We start from the raw sequence: 20,962 nt of genomic DNA on the forward strand, positions 1-20,962 counted from the left end.
GGTGTTGTATTTGTCCTTTCGATTGAGGAATAAAAGAGAACAAAGCCCCTTATATGACTCGAGGAAACGAACAATGTGGATGACATCGCTCGTCTGAAAGGATCGAAACGATGGTCCGAGTGGAGACGAGGGATTAAAGAATTACCTCTCAATGATTATGTTTGACATTTTTTTTAGGGTTGTTTTGGAAACCCCGGGATTGAATTGACATTGTCCTTTCTCTCCTTTTTTTTCGAGGAATGACTCAAAGAGTGACGCTTTCAAAACGAACTTTTGAGAATGACTCAATTTTTGTGACTCGTTGTGGAATGACCACTAGTGATGGAGACTTGATTTTAGAGACTCAAATTTTTCTTGTAGTGAATTTTGGCTCGAAGGAATTCAAGTGGTTCCTGTAAAAAATGATTTATATACTCCCGAGAAGACCTTTGAAAGCACTTTTTTTTTTTTTTTTTGCCTTAACTTTTTGCCTAGACCGCCCTTTCGGGTTTTCAGCCTAGCGGGCTCAATTCTTGCCTGAAGCCGCCCTTTCGGGTTTTCAACTCCAGCTTTTATTTTCTTTTCTTCTCTTTTTTTTTCATTTTTTTTTCCTTTTTTTTTATTGGCAAAGAGAAAATGCTATTTATGATGCAAACTTATGTTTGTGACCGTGCCTTTGCGGCTGCCTACGTATCTCCAAGAACTCTTCGGGGGATGGGGAGAATCAGGTCTTTCGTAGTTCCTTCCGGGATGCGAACTTCGTGCTCGGCTGGTGCGGAATTCATCTCCGTCTTGATGTTAGTGCGGAATTCCTTTCCGTCTTGGTGCGGAATTTATTTCCGGCTTGCTGTTGGGGCAGAATTCAATTCTGACTTAATTTTGATTGTGGAATTCATTTCCGATTTGACTTCTTCGGGATTCCTTCCTGACTTGATATTAAATACAGAATTCATCTCCAATTTGATTTTTTTTTTTTTTTTTTGCGGGATTCCTTCCCGGCTGGATGTCTCTGCGGGATTCTTTCCCGACTGGATGTCTTTGCGGGATTCTTTCCCGGCTTGATGTTGATGCAGAATTCATTTCTGACTTAATTTCTTTCGCGGGATTTCTTCCCGGCTTGATGTCTTTGCGGGATTCCTTCCCGACTTGATGTCTTTGCGGGATTCATTCCCGACTGGATGTCTTCACGGGATTCTTTCCCGGCTTGATGTTGATGCAGAATTCATTTCTGACTTGATTTCTTCGCGGAATTCCTTCCCGGCTTGATGTCTTTACGGGATTCATTCCTGACTTAGATGATGTTGAATCAACTTATTGACTCGAGCTCGTATGATAGTGATGACCCTAGGCGAATCTGACTTTGTTGTTGTAGTGGTTTTACCACTGGTTGACTGAAATGTGACTTGTATTCGCCACAAAGAGTTTTGAATACCCACATTGTGGCGGTAACTTGAGGGGCTTGAGTGTTGAAGAAGCTTTTATGCTTTGAGTTTATGGCTTTGCCATGTTTGAATTCTTGAGGTTAATTTGATTCCTTTCTTGAACTTTATCTTCCTCTGAACTTGAAACTTATTTCCTCAATGGTTCTCCTCTCCATAAGGAATTTTGAGGAGACTCTTCTTTTCCCCGTTTTGAGAAATGATCCTTGTTTATAAGGACACTTGTACTTGTGCCATGCTTGGCGCTTGATTTTCAAGGTGTTTGTTGTCATCCAATTCGTGAAAATGACTGCTTCTTTTAACTTGCTTTTCAAAGTGTGAGTAGCCGCTTGGTCTTTGTCCTTATGGCTGAAATGATTTGTCATCTACCCTTGATGGTCTTGAATTTAACGGAGAGCCTGCAGTTGACCCGTTTTTGACAACTCGATTTCCTGTAGCTTTGTCCTTGATTTCTTTCTTTTGTGCAGGAGTTCCTCTTTGACCCATTTTTTTCTTTTGCTTGTTTTCTTCCTTTTGACCAGGGGTTCCTTTTGTCCCGTTTTTCCCTATGCCTGCTTAGAAGCAGCCTCTCCATAAAGAATTTCGAGGCAACTGGATTCTGAGATGACTTGAGTAGTGTATGGATAGCATTGCGACTTCGTGCAGACCCAACCCAATTCCAAATATAACTTCTTTTATTCTGTCGCTTTTAAGCTCGAAATTCAAACACCTCTCTGTCGGAGCATCTTCCATTCCTGGGTTTTTGGAGAAACCATTCTGGCCCTAACCCCTTCAATCGGCTTTGCCTCGGTACTGTTTTGAAGTCTTGCGTACCCTTTGCTGGATCCTTTCCATGATTACCCTTCAAAACTTCCCCTTTGATGGTGCTTCTTAGGATGCCCCCAGCTTTGATTGATGCAGAGCAAATGAAAGGATGAATGCATTTTTCTTTGCCAATTTTTATTATCTTTTTGTCATTTTTTTTATTTTTTTCAATTTTTTTTTATTATTTTTTTTCGATTTTTTTTTTTTTTTTTTTTTGCTTTCACAGGCAAGGATAGGGAAAGAGTATAAATATGATTGGAACGTAAACTGATCCCTTTTTATTGATAAGACAAAATTTGTGTACAAAAGACACTTAGATTTACAAATGAATACTTGAATGGAAATGAAAATGAAAAGAAAAAAGAAACTAGACCCTAAAAGATAGACTCTAGGTGGGCTGTGATGGACTAGGATTGGATTGACTGTAGTGACTTTGTTCTTCTCGATGCTTCAATCGATCAGACATGTTGTTGTTGGTCTTGAACAATACCTTTGTTCTTTTGGAGGCTTGATCTCAACCTTCTCAGACACAAACTTCATTCAATTCTAAGAAAAAGTTCGAAAGGATCGAACGATTCTTGTTCAGCAAATTTTTTTTTGCATTAATCCCATGGTTAGGCAAGGGATTGGTTGATGTTCAACTTGCTCTTGGGGATGATGGACCCATTGTCAACTAGGTCTTGTAGACGGTTTTTCAAAGTCCAGCATGATTCGGTCTTATGCCTATGTCCTTGATGGTACTCACAGTACTCATTGGTTTTGAAATTCCGGGGCAGGGGGTTTGGTAATGGCCTTGCTTCTAAGGGCTTCAGTAAATTTGCTTTCACTGCTTCTCGGAACACCAAAAGAGTTGGCATGCCGAGATCAGTATATTGCCTCCTTGGCTGATTGTTTCCCAAATTCCCAACACGTAAAGGATTCGTGGGGATTATACTGGCTATTTCGTTTGTCTCACTGGACCCAGCATGATTCTGCTTCTTGTATGAGTCTTCTTTGAGTTGACCCAACTGGATTAAGTCTTCCACCTTAGTTGCAGTCGCAATGAGCGATTGGAACGTAGGCAAGTACTGTGTTTGAAGCTGTGACTGGTAGACAGGCAGTAAATTCTTGATTATTATGTCAACTTGTTCCTGTTCAGAGGGTCGGTTGATCATTTGAGCAGCTTTGGCTCTCCACCTCGAAAGGAACGAGGAGAAAGACTCATTGCTCTTTTGTCTAGTGGTTTCCAGCTCCCTCTGGGTAACATCCACTTCGATATTATAATGGTACTGTGTGTTGAAAGCATTGCATATGTCCTCCCAATTCTTCATTTTGGAACAATCCAAGCTTACAAACCATCTTAATGCAGCACCAGTCAAAGATTGCTGAAACAACTGAGCAAGGAGCTCGCTGTTCAGGCCAAACGGGTTTAGGGCACCCACATACATTTTCAGGTGCGTTTTGGGACAAGTGGTTCCGTCAAACTTATCCATGTTGGGCATTTTGAATTTTGTAGGTAATCTTGCTTCGGGGAATAAGGACAAGGAGTCCATGTCCACGACTTCTTTGTGTGTCTTAAGGGCGGTGATTGACCTTTCCAACAATTCCAACTTCTCTCTTATTTTCTGAGCTTCCAGCTCAAAAGCAGTTCCAGAGGGCATGTCATCCAGGTTAAGGGTAGGGTTTGTCGGTTCTGCAGCAGGTCCTTGATTGGAGGCAGAAGGTCCACTTCCCCCGGCGGAAGCCCCATTTCCATTACCACCACCTAGTTCAGCTATTAGGGCAATCCTCTGGGCAGCCAATGCCTCATTCATTCTAGCCTCCATTCTGGCTTCCAGTTGTTCAATGAGGTTTTGGATGTCAGACAGTGATGCCATTGGTGCAGTCGGGGTTGTTGGACTTGTGAGCTCAGTTGGTGTTTCGGGTACAGGTGGTCTTTGGAGGGGTACCTGTGAAAGGACATAGTCAAAATGATTAGACTATAAGGTATTTTCATAGGGTATGTGAGATAGTGTGAGGTAGGGTAGTGTATGGGCGAGGTATTTGGACATGACCCTTGTGATGTGGGGTGATATTGGTATGCTAGGACACCTAGGATAGAACTCCATGGGATGTGATATGTAAGGTAGAGTGTTTAGGGCTGGACACCTCGACTTTTCGAAAGACCCTAAGTTCCCAAAAAAATTTTTTGGGCCTTAGGGGCCAAAATGTGAACTTTTAGGGCCTTTGGGGCCAAAGTGTGAATTTTTGGGCCTTTGGGGCCAAATTGGGAATTTTGGGCCTTAGGGGCCGAAATTGGGAATTTTTTTTTGGGCCTTAGGGGCCAAATTGTGAACTTTTGGGCCTTTTGGGCCAAATTGTGAATTTTTCAGGTCTCAGGGACCAAAATGTGATTTTCCAGCTTTGAAATGAACTGTTGTTTTTTTTTTGTGAAGTATGGGATGAATGCGTGAATGCGTACAACATCACAACATAATTCATTTTAATGGAATGATTCAGCATCATTGGGTGCATACAGCCTTAAAGGATAGGTTCTATAGGCTATGACACAAATAGAGTATTGGCTTATTAAGGGACCCTTGAACCTTGAGTAAGGATATACCTAACCACATGTGAAACAAAGAGTTTCGCGTGGGTCCAACGGTACGCATACCCATGGGCCACCCCCAAAAGGATTAGGGATGGTTTGCAGTAACAGGGAGGACGCTTTGGCTGTCCGTCGACATAATCAAGGAGACCTGTCGATCAGCGCTACTTGCTATCCAGACTCAGAAGTTTGAACAGAGAGAGAAAAAATTCATTTGAAATTCATTTTTTATGCAATGGAGAAAAGGATTCTCAATTCGTGCAAATAAATCAACAAATTAAAATGTCTTAATCAATTTGTACAACTTGAGTTTAAATTCCTCATCTCGTATTCTTAAAGAAAGAATACTTGATTTGTGCTAAGGTACCCTGCAAAACAAAGTATTGTAAAATAATGCCCTAAAGAAGGACAGGTTAGTTTACACAACAATGGTAGTCCACTTTATGCAAAATGATTGCATTACTTATCCCCAGCAGAGTCGCCAAACTGTGAACCCCTACCCCAAAATATCATATGCATATGATTGCATGTGACTAAGGGAAGAAATGCACGTGAATGTATGAGTCGCCACCTTGTTTAATTATTTTAGGGTAAACTAGGAAAAAACCCTAAGTGACTCCAATTTTAATTAACCTAGTTACTAGATTAATTACCCAATGTCTAAGGCATGGTCTTCGAACCTGAGGTGGATCCCGAGACTATGTCATGCTGATGAAACTAACCAAAAAATGAATGCTTTGCAAGATGATTGGACCAATGGAATGTTTAAGTGAGTTTGAATGATTGCGACTTGCCGCTCGGGGTTAAATCCCGAACGTGCCTACGTACTTCCGTTTGAATGGAAGATCAAAGTCAACGTAGTTCGATAGGCCTCTTCTAGAGGGCTTTAGATGGGATGCTTGATGCATGAGTGTGTGTATGCTTTGTGCATTTTTGTTTAGGCATTCTGCCAAAGAATTGATTGTTTTAGGCATTTGTTGCCAAAATGTTGATTGGACAATTTTATTGCCAAAAATTGACTGATTTAAGGCTTTTAGCCAAAAAGATTGATTTAGGCAATTTGATTGCCAAAATGATTGATTTTAGGCGCTTGTCGCCAAAATGATTGATTTTAAGGCTTTTAGCCAAAAGATTGGTTAGGCGATTTGTCGCCAAAATGATTAAGGCATTTGTGCCAAAGGTGTTTTGTTGGGCGATTGTCGCCAAAATGATTAAGGCAATTTTATTGCCAAAATTGATGATTTGAGGCTTTTAGCCAAAAAGTTTGATTTAGGCAATTTGTTTGCCAAAAGTTGATTGGGCGTTTGACGCCAAAAATTGATTTAAGGCTTTTAGCCGAAAAGAGTTGATTTAGGCAATTGTTGCCAAAAAGTTGATTAGGGCGATTGTCGCCAGAATTGATTGATTTAAGGCAATTGTGCCAAAATGAATTGATTTAAGGCTTTAAAGCCAAAAGATTGATTAGTTTTAAGGCATTTTGCCAAAGCTTTGATTCAAGCGATTTGTCGCTATGAAAAAAGAATTAATTCTCACTTGTAGGCAATTTGTTTGCCAAAAGCGATTATTAAAGGCTTTTAGCCAAAATATTGCTTTAAGCGACTTGAAAACTGATTAATTCTCACTTGTAGGCAATTTGTTTGCCAAAAGTGATTTATTAAAGGCTTTTAGCAAAAATTTTGATTTGAGCGATTTATCGCTGAAAAACTTGATCAATTCTCACTTATAGGTAATTTGTTTGCCTAAAGTGATTAATTAAATTGACATATAGGCAATTTATTGCCATAATAAAAAAAAGTGTTTAATTAGGGCCTTTTAGTCACAATTATTGATTAATTAGACTTAAGCCAAAAACTGTTCGAAATAAAGGCAATTTCACCATAGTTATTGATTAACTAGGCTTTTAGCCAGTATTGTCGAATTTTAGGCTTTAATACCACGATTATCGATTAACCGTGCATCTAAGCTTAATTTTATTTAATTGAGGCAATTTGTTTGCCTAGTGGATGATATGAATGCATTTATGCAGTTATAGAATTTAGGAGGAGTAGAAAAGAAGCATGCATGAAGTGCTAAAATTAAATAGATAGAGTTTAACTTGTGTACCTGATTTAGTCGACGGCCACTTCTTAACTCCAGGTTAAGCTCCTCGTTAAGGGAAATTAATTAATTTAATTTAATTTTAATGACCAAATATCAAAACAAAGAAAGCAATAAAATCTAGCTAAAATGCAAGAAAGCAGTAAAGAATTCGCAAGAAGCGAGAGGGAGAAGGAGCGTCCGTCAACACAGACTGAGTGAGGAAAAAAGGAGGCCCGAGGCCTGTATTTATAGGCGCAAAACGGACTGTTTCCGGTGGCCGGGTCGCCGGCCCGGCGGCCGTCCCGGCGGCCGGGCCGCCGGATGGACCGCCGGCTGGGCCGCCGGGTCTCGGCGGCCCGCCCGGCGGCCGGGCCGCCGGTCCGTCGGCGGCCTGCTCGGCGGCTGGCTCCGGTGGCTGAGCCACCGGGGCAGGCAAGTTCACTCCGGGGGCTTTTCCGGGAGTTCCGGACCTCCAAAAAATATTCCGGGACCAGTTCCGTGATCCTCGTAATTTTCCGGACGTTTCAAGTACCATATTGGCATACTTCCGGTGAATTTTCCGAAAGGCCTCCGGTCCGGCCGGACTGTTCGCAGTCCGGAAAAAACAGGCTTTTGAGCCTCAAAAAATTTGAGTATTCACAGGCGACTGCAGCCGCTACCGCCGCCTTTAAGGGCGGCCACCACCGCCGCGGCCGGGAAAATCGGCTTTTCGAGTCTAAAAATTTGAGTATTCACACCTTAGACTTCGAAAGTATAATTTGAAGCTCAACCCGGCAAAATGTCTGTTTGGAGCCACGTCCGGAGTATTTCTGGGGCATATGGTTAGTCGGAAGGGCATAGAGATTGACCCTTCGAAGGCCAAAGCTATTCTGGAAATGCCAGCACCAAAGACCGAAAAAGAAGTCCGAGGTTTCTTGGGAAGGCTACAGTACATCAGCCGTTTCATCAATCAGTTGGCCGATACCTGTGGCCCAATTTTCAAGCTACTTAGGAAAGGAGTGGCAGTCAAATGGGATGAGGATTTTCAGGCAGCTTTCGACCAAGTCAAGCAATACCTGTTATCCCCCGCCAGTCTTACAACCACCAAGGCTAGGAAAGCCTTTGCTACTGTACCTGTCAGTAACAGAAGAAGCAATGGGGGCCATATTAGCTCAACAAGCAGAGGATACAAGGATAGAAAATGCCGTGTATTACCTTAGCAAGAGGATGCTGGAATATGAGTTGAAATACAACAAGATAGAGAAGTTGTGTCTAGCTCTAGTCTGGGCCTGTACCAAGCTGCAACACTACCTCTCGTCTTACACTACACATGTAATCTCTGAATCTAACCCCTTGAAATTCCTTATGGAAAGGCCGGTTCTTGACTGTAAGATGGCAAAGTGGGTGTCAGTGCTTGCGGCTTATGATTTAAAGTTTGTACAACGTAAGGCAGTAAAAGGCGGGGCCTTGGCTGACCAATTAGCAGAATTACCGGTCGAAGACCAAATGTCGGAGGTAGAGTTCCCCGACGAAGACCTGTTAAACTTGGAAAGTCAGGTCTGGGAGATGTACTTCGATGGAGCTTCAAACTACCGTGGAAACGGGATTGGAGTCGTATTCAAAACTCCTTGTGGAGAATACGTCCCAATCGCAGTCAAACTAGATTTCGACTGTACCAACAACGAAGCCGAGTATGAAGCTTGCATCAAGGGGTTAGAAGCGGCCCTGGAAAAAGAAATAAAAATCCTTAGGGTTTTCGGAGATTCCAACCTGATAGTCTCTCAAGCTTTAAGGAAATGGAAAATTAAGGAAGAGCGGTTGGTTCCTTACCTACGACGCTTGGACGAGTTAGCTCAACAGTTTGAGGAACTATCTTTCCACTACCTGCCACGCGCCAAAAATCAGTTTGCAGATTCTCTGGCTACTTTGGCCTCCATGGTTAATGTAGGGGGAGATCAAATCATCCGACCTCTGACGGTTCGGCTGCAGAAACAGGCAGCGCATGTCATGAATCTAATCGATGACAAGCCGTGGTTTTGGGATATACAGAATTATCTCCAGAATGAAGCTTACCCGGAGAGGTCCAACAAGACTGATCAACGGACATTGAGACAGTTAACATCTGGATATTTCCTTACTGGGGGAGTTCTGTATAAAAGGAGTTGGAATGGCCTGCATCTAAGGTGTGTTGATGAAGGAGAAGCTCAAAGCATCATGAATTCCTTACACAATGGGGAGTCTGGTCCGCACATGCACGGGATAGCTTTGGCTCGGAAAATTATGAACCTGGGTTATTACTGGTCGACCATAAATGCAGATTGCGTGAGGCACGCGCGGAAGTGCCACGAATGTCAGGTTTTTGCTAAGCTACAAAGACAGCCTCCGGCCAGTCTAAATCCCATTACTTCACCATGGCCTTTCGCAACTTGGGGCATAGATGTGATCGGAAAGATCCATCCAAAGGCTTCCAATGGCCATCAATTCATTCTGGTTGCTGTTGATTATTTTACTAAGTGGATTGAGGCAGCTTCTTATTCCGTTTTGAATGCCAAGAAGGCATCACAGTTCGTTCGTACCAACATCCTTTGTCGGTATGGAACACCATTCGAGATCATCACGGATAACGGATCTCACTTTCAAAGTGAATTTTCGGACCTACTGAAACAAAAGAAGATTCAGCACCATAAGTCCTCACCCTATCGCCCACAAACAAATGGGGCCGTCGAAGCTGCGAACAATGCTATAAAAGTCATTTTGTAGAAGACAGTTCAAAAGCATAGAGCGTGGCACGAACAATTGCCAAATGCCTTGTGGGGATACAGGACTTCAATCAGAACACCTACTGGGGCAACCCCGTATTCCTTAGTATATGGCATGGAAGCAGTATTGCCTATTGAGCTGGAAGTTCAGTCGGCGAGGGTTATCCGGGAAAGCCAGATCAGTGAAGCAAATTGGGCTGAGAATTATCATTTGCAGCTTTTGGGTATGGATGAAAAGCGATTGCGAGCAATCCACCAAACTCAAGTTTATCAAAGAAGAATGGCGCGACATTTTAACAAGAAGGTCAAAGACCGGAAACTGGAAGAAGGTTGTTTGGTTCTGAAGGAAATTAGACAACCGGTCATAGATCCACGGGGGAAGTTCCGTCCTCATTGGGCTGGACCCTATGTGTTGAAGAAGATCTTGTCAGGCGGAGCCGTTATTTTGACTGATTTGGATGGCTTGGAATTCACTAATCCAAGTAATTTAGATCAATTAAAAAGATATTTTGTGTAAATTGTAATCATTTGCATAATGTAAGATGAACTACATTAGACCTGATTCTCTTTGAAAAAAAAGAAATTATATATCAGAGATATGTAGGCAGCCTTCATTAGGCGCGGTCTAAACATTAATAAAAAATCATTTCATAATTCATTTCTTCTTTGCCAAATAGAAAAAAAGAGGAAAGAAAAGAAAAAAAAAGTGAAAAAAAAGAAAAACCCGCTAAGCTGAAAACCCGAAAAGGGCGGCTTAGGAAAAAGGGGGTAGCTCGCTAAGCTGAAAACTCGAAAGGGCGGCTTAGGCAAAAATTAGAGCTTGAATAAATAAAAGATGGCAAATGCTTGGAAAGTTCAAACGCCTAATGACAAAATCAAATAATCCAGAATCAAGCAAGAGAGTCCAAAATAACTAGAGAAAGTGTAAAGCATACATCCAAAGATAAATCCAAAGTCCCAAACGAAAGGCAAAACAAGAAAAAGATCACAAAAGTTCATAAGAGTCTAGGTATCCTGTCGCCTCCGCGGAGCGGCATCCTCTGAGTCTTCTACTGAACTCTGCCCAGCCTTGCCTGTCCGAGGGGCCAGCACAATCTCCTCACCTGTCCCAAACTCCTCTTCAACATCAGCCTGAACCCAACCTTCAAGAACACTCAGCAGTGCAGTCCTCCTTGGTCTTTCAATCGGCCAGACAGCGGCAATGAACCAGGCCCGGTACTCGGGAGAAGTCTGAACACTGGTAGGATCGGGTAAAGGTCTCACCATGCGGTGATCTCTAACCCAAGCTTTAAGGATGTGAACCCCTCCCCAAAATGCCATAGGCATGTGAATGCATGTGACTAAAGGAAGAAATGCACGTGAATGTATGAGTCGCCACCTTGTTTAATTGTTTTAGGATAAACTAGGAAAAACCCTAAGTGACTCCAATTTTAATTAACCTAGTTACTAGATTAATTAGCCCAATGTCTAAGGCATGGTCTTCGAACCCGAGGTGGATCCCGAGACTATGTCATGCTGATGAAACTAGGTTATGTGATTCGACTTGCCGCCCGGGGTTAGATCCCGAACGTGCCTACGTACTTCCGTTTGAATGGAAGATCAAAGTCAACGTAGTTCGATAGGCCTCTTTTGGAGGGCTTTGAATGGGATGCTTTATGCATGAGTGTGTGTATGCTTTGTGCATTTTGTTTAGGCATTTTGCCAAAAAGGTTGAAGGATTTAGGCACTTGGTGCCAAAATGTTGATTTTGAGGCTTTTAGCCAAAAGAATTTAATTTGGGCTTATTCTTGCCAAAAGATTGATTTTTAAGGCATTTGTACCAAACGAATTGTTTTAAGGCTTTTAAAGCCAAAATATTGGTTTAGGCAATTAATTTGCCAAATGATGCTAATTGGGCGATTGTCGCCAAAGTTGATTGATTTAAGGCAGTTTATTTGCCAAAAAAAAATTGTTTGAAGGCTTTTAGCCAAAGAAATTTAATTTAAGCGATTTGTCGCTAAAAAGGTTAATCTTCACTTATAGGCAATTTGTTTGCCTAAAGTGATTAATTAAATTGAAATATAGGCAATTTATTGCCATAATAAAAAAAGTGTTTAATTAGGGCCTTTTAGTCACAATTATTGATTAATTAGACTTAAGCCAAAACTTGTTCGAAATAAAGGCAATTTCACCATAGTTATTGATTAACTAGGCTTTTAGCCAATATTGTCGAATTTAAACTTTAATACCACGATCATTAATTAACTGGGCATTTAGCTTAAATTTATTTAATTGAGGCAATTTATTTGCCTAGTTAATGGTATGAATGCATTTATGCAGTTATAGAATTTAAGAGGAGTAGAAAAGAAGCATGCATGAAATGCTAAAATTAAAAAAAACAGAGTTTAGTTTTGCGTACCTGATTTAGTCGACGGCCACTTCTTAACTCCAGGTTAAGCTCCTCGTTAAGGGAAATTAATTAATTTAATTTTAATGACCACTTAACAAAGAAAGAAAGCAATAAAAGCTAAATTAAAATGCAAAAAAGCAGTAAAGAATTCGCAAGGAGCGAGAGGGAGAAGGAGCGTCCGTCAACACAGACTGAGTGAGAAAAAAGGAGGCCCGAGGCCTGTATTTATAGGCGCAAAACGGACTGTTTCCGGTGGCTGGGTCGCCGGATGGACCGCCGGCTCGGCGGCCCGCCCGGCGGCCGGGCCGCCAAGTCTCGGCGGCCGGGCCGCCGGCTGGGCCGCCGGATCGGCGGCCCTCCCGGCGGCCGGGCCGCCGGGTCTCAGCGGTCGGGCCGCCGGGTCTCGACGGCCCGCCCAGCGGCCGGGCCGCCAGTTCGTCGGCGGCCTGCCCGGCGGCTGGGCCGCCGGGATGGGCCGCCGGCTCGGCGGCTAGGCCGCCGACTCGGCGGCCTTCCCGCAGCCAAGCGCCGGTCTTTCGGCGGCTGGGCCGCCGGGTCGGCGGCCTTCCCGGCGGCGGAGCCGCCGGGATGGGCCGCCGGCTCGGTGGCTGGCTCCGGTGGCTGAGCCACCGGGGCAGGCAGGTTTATTCCGGGGGCTTTTCCGGGAGTTCCGGACCTCCAAAAAATATTCCGAGACCAGTTCCGAGATCCTCGTAATTTTCCGGACGTTTCAAGTACCATATTGGCATATTTCCAATGAACTTTCCGAAAGGCCTCCGGTCCGGCCGGACTGTTCGCAGTCCGGAAGAAAACAGGCTTTTGAGCCTCAAAATTTGAGTGTTCACAGTTGCCCCCCACCGGCAACCATAAAAATGATTTATGGGCGTCGGTGGTTGTTTGAAGACCAAATTTTAGAGGCGAAAATCAGACGCGTCCGGAAGACCTGCCTTTTAGCCTTTTCCTTATAAATAGCTTAAGAATTCATTTTTCATTCATTCCAAACTTTCAAAAAAAACAAAGAGCTTCTCCAATTCTCTCAACTTTCTCACCATGGCAGGCTATAGCAGTGATGAAGACCTTCTGGAGTCTCTGGGGATCTCCCTTGATGATGCCAATCTGGCGGTGGAAGCTGATACCCACGCCTCCGTGACCGGCATCTTTGCCCAGGTAAGCTCATTTCTCATTTATTTATTTGGGCCTTGGGCCAAAATGTGAATTTTTATTGGGCCTTTAGGCCAAATTGTGATTTTTTGGGCCTTAGGCCAAAGGGGAATTTTATTGGGCCTTAGGCCAGATGTGATTTTTTTTGGGCCTTAGGCCAAAATGTGATTTTTTTGGGCCTTAGGCCAAACAATGAATTTTATTGGGCCTTAGGCCAAATGTGAATTTTATTGGGCCTTAGGCCAAATGTGAATTTTTTGTTGGGCCTTAGGCCAAATTGTGATTTTTTGGGCCTTAGGCCAAAATTGTAATTTTTTGCTCATTATGTTTATCAGTATGCATGCTAGGAAAGCACTAAGATATTACCCTTAGTAAGGAACCGAGGAGTAACTCTTAGGTCATTTTACCTTTTAGGATTGCCGTATTAAGTTGGATGTCGGCGAGAGTTCAATAGCTGGAATTCCGCCCGAAATTCTTGATTACAGCCACCCGGTGGGTGCAATTATCCGCCCGTCTTATCTGGGTTATCTAAGACACCTTGACATGGCTCGGAACAATCACAAGGAATTATTGGGTGCTTTGGCCGAGAGGTGGTGGGACACTACCAACACCTTCCACTTTTCTTGGGGCGAGCTGACAATGACTCCTACGGATTTTTCTGTGATTTCCGGGATCCCTTTCGGAGTTCGACCGATTGAGCTGTATGATGATTGGAGGTCTGAGATCTCCTCTGACCGAATGTTGGAGTTGATTGGGCTGGACCTGCCCCGGATTGTCGAGCCTGGCACGGTTTCTCCCGCGTTGAGCATTTCTAGGCGCTGGTTATCCCTCCAGGCCCCTGACATCTATGCTAGATTTGGGCGGGGAGAGTTGACGGCTACTCAGGTAGCCAGATTTACCTTGCTGCTATTATTTGCTTCGACCTTCTGGTCCAACAGAAAAGAGAGATTTAACCCCTCTATCTTGAAGAGTTTGGAGAATCTGGCCCATTTAAAGGAGTATGACTGGGCTGGTGCTATTCTGAGCCGCACGTATGATGATATGTGTGCTCTGAGTCGAGGTCACTGCAAACTCAGCGGAACTTACTACTTCTGGGAGGTAATGTAAGGAACATTCTCCTTTTCCTACATCTGGATTTTTCTTTTTTCACTGACTCTTCTTTTTTTTTTTCTTTCTTCTTTTACACAGACTTGGGCATTCGAATACTTTCCTTACACTCGCCCCGAGCTGCTTCAGCCTGACCTTGAATTGGGGCTGGCACCTTTGGCTTGGAGATGGTACAAATCACGTCTTCATGCTGTTCGGCGCAAGAAATCGCTGAAGGAACTGAGAGCCTTCTTTGATACATGCTCTTTGGAACTGGTATGTGCTTTAATGATTTTAGATATGTTAAATAAAAATGATTTATTAACATAAAAATCTTGTAGGCTGAAGTGGGGCCAATGACTGCCCGTCTACAGAGCTGGATTCAGGCTGATTCTGGCTTCCAGCGGTCAGACACTTTGACTCAGCGGAGGGTGGTTCTGTCGCATCCATTCTTACGCCGATATTACTTGGGCGAAAGAGTGGACATCCAAATAAGAGGCTGCCGTTCTGTCCCTTATCCCCCTCCCACTGACATGCGAGCGGGCAAACAGATGGTGCTCACTGCTACTCATACCGAGGGCATTCCATACTTGGAATTCGTTATGGAGGGAGATTATGATGAATTCTGCCGCATTACTTTAATGCAGCCCATTGGATCTCGTCTTGATGATTTCCAAGGACCGGCTCCTTCTCAGCCGTTCGGCACTCGTTCTTCCCGAGCTTCGGGTCCTTCAACTAGGACTCCAAGGAGGAGGCCTGTGACTGATCCTACTTCTTCTACTCCGGTTGGGGGTTCTTCGCAGGCCGGGCCTAGCCGACCGGCAGGCCCTTCTAGGGCTCCTCGGGCCATTCTGGAGGCTACCGGGCCGCTTCATCCGGATCTGGTTAATCTCCGCCTACCCTACAGTATTTCCCACTTTGTACCCGACGGCCCTCCAGCTACTCGAGAAGTCTCCCTGGAGGGTGTGGATCGCCTGGCTCTTCCTTCCGAGGACATTACTGAGGTAAAACCTGATACATCTCTCACAAAAAGGATTTGTAAGAGCTTTGATATTGACTCGTGTCTTTCTCTGTATAACTTTCAGGTTCCTGTCGGGTTGGTTAATCAGATGATGGAGCTGATTCTTGGATTGCAGCAAGAAGTGGCTGTGGCCTGGACTCAGATGGCCTTTGATGATCAGAGGAGGAGGAGGCCCCGCCGCTGATAGCTTCTGCTCTACCTTTTTATTGCTGTACTGAACTTTTGTCTGTACCTGCACTTGATATGTATCTTGTACTGAACTTTTGTACCTGCACTTGATATGTATCTTGTACTGAGCTTTATCTGTACCTGCACTTGATCAGTACTAACAAAACTTGACAAAAAAAAAACATGTATGCATGGTTTATTAGGTCTGAGAGGAAAAGAGAGAAAAAACAAAAAGGATTTTATTTCAGTTTCTCTCTCTCTTTTTTTTTTTTTTTTTTTTTTTTTTTTTTTTTTGGGGCCGGCGGCTGGCCGCCGGGCTGGGCCGCCGTTCCGGGCCGCCGGCTCGGCGGCTCGGTCGCTGACTCGGCGGTCGGGCCGCCAGGTCGAGCCACCGGCTCGGCGGCTGGGTCGCTGACCCGGCGGTCGGGCCGCCGGGTCGAGCCACCGGCTCGGCGGCTGGGCCGCCGGGTCGAGCCACCGGCTCGGCGGCTGGGCCGCCGGGCCGGGCCACCGACTCTGAATTTCCTTCTATAAAAGCTGGATTTCAGCCCCTTTTTTTTCTCTTCTCGAATTCTGTGCCAGAAAAATTATACTTTTTTTATTTTTATTTTTATTTTTCAGTCTTTCATTATTTTTATTTATTTATCATTTTTCTTTTTAGGAAAGATAACATAAAACAAGAAAGAAAAGAACAATGAATCCCTTCTATAACCATAGCATGCACAGCTGGACTAGGAGTCTCTCCAAAGTTGAAAAGATCAATCTGGGGAGGTACGGTCTTTCTCCTGCCATTACTCTCAGAAGTGTGGTAATTGATTGGGATTTTTTGAGGGCCTGCATTAGATTTTGGGACCCCGAGGCCCACGTTTTCCGGTTCGGGGCCATGATGGAAGAGATGTGCCCTCTTTTTGAGGAGTTTTGTGCCATTGTGGGATGTGACCCTAATGCCCCTTTGGTCAGGCATGAGATAAAAGCTGGGTATATTAGATCGTTTGAGACCCTGTTTCGATTCAGCCGGCCCCAAGCTAGAGCTATGATCGTTAATGACCAGAAAGCGATCCTGCTGCCCCTGATTGATGAGTTCTTAGAGGCTCAACCAGATGACCCAAACCGGATGAGGCTGAGGATGCGGGCTTTAGTTTTCTGTTTGTTGGCTGGCTTCTTGTTTAACCGGGATCCAGGCTTCGGGGATCTGCGCCTTTGTCCCATGGTTTGGCAAATGGAAGACATGGGTTGCATCGGTGGTCTCGTACTGGCAGAGACTATTAGGAGCCTCGACAGGGCTGCTTTAGGGTTTGAGGAATGGACAGTCTCTCCCATCATTCTCCAGGTATTTCCCTTTACTACCTTTCCCATTTCCTTTTCCTTTTATTATTTCATTGTAATAGAAAGGATCCATTACTCAGGTATGGTTGAGGGACCATCTCCAAGTGGTTGCCGCTCCTACTCTTTTACCCTACAATCCTTCTCAGTATCGTACCCGGAGGATCTTAATCACACGCCCTTCTACTGATGCATGGACTTCAAGGCTGATTGAGTTGGGCCCCGATGAGATATTGTGGTTCGTTCCTTGGTACAATGTTACCCGTTTCATCCAGGTCAGCTTTCGCCATTCTCGGGTTTATCTTCTGGGCCTCACCCATTGTACTTGGTACTGCGCTTTGCGCGTTTTAAGACAAATGGGGATAGATCAAACTGTTCCGGTTATAGATGACTTTTCAGCTGATTCGGCCATCACTCCAGGTGTTACCCGAGCTGTCCTTAGGGCTTGGGTAAGAGATCATCAAATGGTTAGGCCTTTGCCTAACCCTGCCAGTGTTCAGACTTCTCCTGAGTATCGGGCTTGGTTTATTACTACTGTCTGGCCAATTGAGAGACCAAGGAGGACTGCACTGCTGAGCGTACTCGAAGGTTGGGTTCAGGCTGATGCTGAGGATGAGGTTGGGACTGGTGAGGAGATTATGTTGGCTCCTCGGACCGGCGAGGCTGGGCAGATAGGAGACTCAGAGGATGCCGCCCCGCGGAGGCGACGGGATGCCTAGACTTCTATAGGCTTTTTGGACTTTCATTGTTGTTTGATCTTTATTTGGGATTTTGGATTTTTGGATGTATGTTTTATACTTTTGTCTTGGACTTAGCTTTATTTTGGATTCCTTCATTTTCTTGACTTTATTGCTTAAATTGAGAATGTTGTTTAGCTTTCCAAGCATTTTCCAACTTTATTTATTTAAGCTCTAATTTTTGCCTAAACCGCCCTTTCGGGTTTTCAGCTTAGCGAGCTACCCACTTTTGCCTAAGCTGCCCTTTCGGGTTTTCAGCTTAGCGGGCCCCGACTTTTGCCTAAGTCGCCCTTTCGGGTTTTCAACTTAGCGGGTTTTTTCTTATTTTCCTTTTTCTTTTTTTTTTTTGGCAAAGAAGCATGAAATTTGTGAAATGACGATTTTTTTTTTTTACTAATGCTTAGACTGCACCCAATGAGGGTTGCCTACATATCTCCGATATATAATTTCTTTTTTCCAAAGAGAATCAGGCCTAATGTAGTTCATTTACATCATGCAATGATTACACATAATATCTTTTCAACTGATCTAAATTACATGGATTTGTAAATTCCAAACCATCTAAATCAGTCAAGACGACGGCTCCGCCGGATAATATCTTCTTCAACACATAGGGCCCGGCCCAATGAGGACGGAACTTCCCACGTGGGTCTATGATTGGCTATCTAATTTCTTTCAGAACCAAACAACCTTCTTCGAGTTTCCGATTTTTAACCTTTTTATTAAAATGCCGCGCTATTCTCCTTTGATAAACTTGAGTCTGGTGGATTGCTCGCAATCGCTTTTCGTCCATACCCAAGAGTTGCATATGATAGTTCTCGGCCCAATCTGCTTCGCTGATCTGGCTTTCTCGGATAATTCTTGCCGACTGAACTTCCAGCTCAATAGGCAGCACTGCTTCCATACCATACACTAAGGAATACGGGGTTGCCCCGGTGGGCGCTCTGATGGAGGTCCTGTATCCCCACAAGGCAAATGGTAACTGTTCGTGCCATGCCCTATGCTTCTGCACCGTCTTCTGCAAAATGACTTTTATGGCCTTGTTTGCAGCCTCAACAGCCCCGTTTGTTTGTGGACGGTAGGGAGAGGATTTATGATGCTGGATCTTCTTTCGCTTCAGCAGGTCTGAAAACTCGTTTTGAAAATGAGATCCATTATCAGTGATAATCTCGAATGGTGTTCCATACCGACAAAGGATGTTGGTACGAACGAACTGTGCTGCCTTCTTGGCATTCAAAACCGAATAGGAGGCTGCCTCGATCCACTTTGTGAAATAATCAACAGCAACCAGGATAAATTGGTGGCCATTAGAGGCCTTCGGATGGATCTTTCCAATTATGTCTATGCCCCAAGTTGCGAAAGGCCATGGCGAGGCTATGGGATTCAGATTGATCGGAGGCTGCCTTTGCAGTTTAGCGAAGATTTGACACTCGTGGCATTTCCGTGTGTGCCTCACACAATCTTCGTTCATAGTTGACCAGTAATAACCCAGGTTCATAATTTTCCGAGCCAGGGCCATCCCATGCATGTGTGGACCAGATTCCCCATTATGTAAGGAATCCATGATGGTTTGAGCCTCTTCTTCGTCTACGCACTTCAGGTGCAAGCCATTCCAACTTCTTTTGTACAGAATTCCCTCAGTAAGGAAATATCCAGATGCTAACTGTCTCAATGTCCGTTGATCAGTTTTAGTGGATCCCTCCGGATAGGCTTCACTCTGAAGATAATTCTGTATATCCCAGTACCAAGGCTTGTCATCCACCAAATTCATAACGTGTGCTGGCTGTTTCTGTAGCCGGACTGTCAGAGGTCGAATGACTTGGTCTCCCTCTACATTAACCATGGAGGCCAAAGTAGCTAGGGCATCGGCAAACTGATTCTTGGCTCGCGGCAGGTAGTCGAACGATAACTCTTCAAACTGTTGAGCCAATTCGTCCAAACGTTGTAGGTAAGGAACCAAACGTTCTTCTTTAATCTTCCATTTCCTTAGGGCTTGGGAGACTATTAGGTTGGAATCTCCGAAAACCCTGAGGAATTTTATTCCCTTTTCAAGGGCCGCTTCTAACCCCTTGATGCAAGCTTCATATTCGGCTTCGTTGTTGGTGCAAGCGAAATCTAGTTTAACTGCAATTGGGATGTATTCTCCACAAGGAGTTTTGAATACAACTCCAACCCCATTTCCATGATAGTTCGAAGCTCCATCGAAGTACATCTCCCAGGCTTCGCTTTCCAAGCTTAACAAGTCCTCATCGGGAAATTCCACCTCCGGCATTTGGTCTTCGATCGGTAATTCCGCTAATTGATCAGCTAAAGCTCCGCCCTTCACTGCCTTTCTTTGTACAAATTTCAGGTCATAGGCTGCGAGCACTGACACCCACTTAGCCATCTTACAGTCTAGAACCGGCCTCTCCATAAGGAATTTCAAGGGGTTCGATTCAGAAATAACATGCGTAGTGTAAGATGAGAGGTAATGCTGCAGCTTTGTACATGCCCAGACCAGAGCCAAACACAGCTTCTCTATTTTATTATATTTCAATTCGTATTCTAGCATCCTCTTGCTGAGGTAATACACGGCATTTTCTACCCTTGTATCTTCTGCTTGCTGAGCTAACATTGCACCCATAGCTTCCTCTGTCACTGATAGGTACAATAGCAAAGGCTTTCCTAGCCTTGGTGGTTGTAAAACAGGTGGGGATAGCAGGTATTGCTTGACTTGATCAAAAGCTTTCTGACAATCCTCGTTCCATTTGACCGCTACTCCTTTCCTGAGTAGTTTGAAAATAGGACCACAAGTATCAGCCAACTGATTGATGAACCGACTGATGTATTGTAGCCTACCCAGAAAACCTCGTACTTCCTTCTCGGTCCGTGGTGCTGGCATTCCTAAAATGGCCTTGGCTTTCGACGGATCAATTTCTATGCCCTTGTGACTGACCAAATGCCCCAGAAACACTCCAGATGTAGCTCCAAAGAGGCACTTTGCTGGATTGAGCTTTAGGTTGTACTTTCGAAGTCTAAAGAAGAACTTCTCAAGTGCTGTTGTATGTTCTTCAGTTGTTTTTGATTTAACCACCATATCATCCACATACACTTCTACCTCTTTGTGAATCATATCGTGGAAGATGGTCGTTGCCATTCTTTGGTAAGTTGCCCCGGCATTTTTGAGCCCAAAAGGCATAACCCTGTAACAGTAAGTTCCCCATTCTGTGATGAATGCCGTCTTCTCTTTGTCTGGCGGATGCATCATTATTTGGTTATATCCAACTGCGAGATCAGTCAAGGAGACCATCTCATGTCCAGCCATTCGGTCCACCAATAGATCGATATGTGGCAGGGGAAAATCGTCCTTCGGACATGCTTTGTTCAAGTCCCGGTAATCCACACACATTCGCACCTTTCCATCCTTCTTAGGAACCGGCACTATGTTTGCTAACCAAGTCGGGTAGGCAATGGGTTCTATGAACTTGTTTTC

The 20,962-nt window shown here is 44.3% G+C and overlaps 2 protein-coding genes across 2 annotated transcripts; both read left to right on the top strand.

Moving 5' to 3' along the window:
* The first annotated feature begins 12,761 nt into the window (after positions 1–12,761).
* Positions 12,762–14,262, top strand: LOC149496147 (protein MAINTENANCE OF MERISTEMS-like). The gene is made up of 2 exons (XM_089721935.1): positions 12,762–13,161; positions 13,570–14,262. Exons 1-2 carry the CDS (start codon positions 13,045–13,047, stop codon positions 14,260–14,262), a joined length of 810 nt encoding a protein of 269 aa, XP_089578061.1. The 5' UTR covers positions 12,762–13,044.
* A 133-nt stretch (positions 14,263–14,395) lies between these two features.
* Positions 14,396–15,596, top strand: LOC149496148 (uncharacterized). Its single transcript, XM_089721936.1, has 3 exons — positions 14,396–14,517; positions 14,583–15,245; positions 15,327–15,596. Exons 2-3 carry the CDS (start codon positions 14,598–14,600, stop codon positions 15,444–15,446), a joined length of 768 nt encoding a protein of 255 aa, XP_089578062.1. The 5' UTR covers positions 14,396–14,517; positions 14,583–14,597; the 3' UTR covers positions 15,447–15,596.
* Positions 15,597–20,962: the final 5,366 nt, after the last annotated feature.

This window comes from Jatropha curcas, chromosome 5 (genome assembly GCF_041381405.1).
Source record: "Jatropha curcas cultivar XTBG-Jc1 chromosome 5, XTBG_Jcur_1.0, whole genome shotgun sequence".
In the NCBI taxonomy this organism is placed as follows: domain Eukaryota; kingdom Viridiplantae; phylum Streptophyta; class Magnoliopsida; order Malpighiales; family Euphorbiaceae; genus Jatropha; species Jatropha curcas.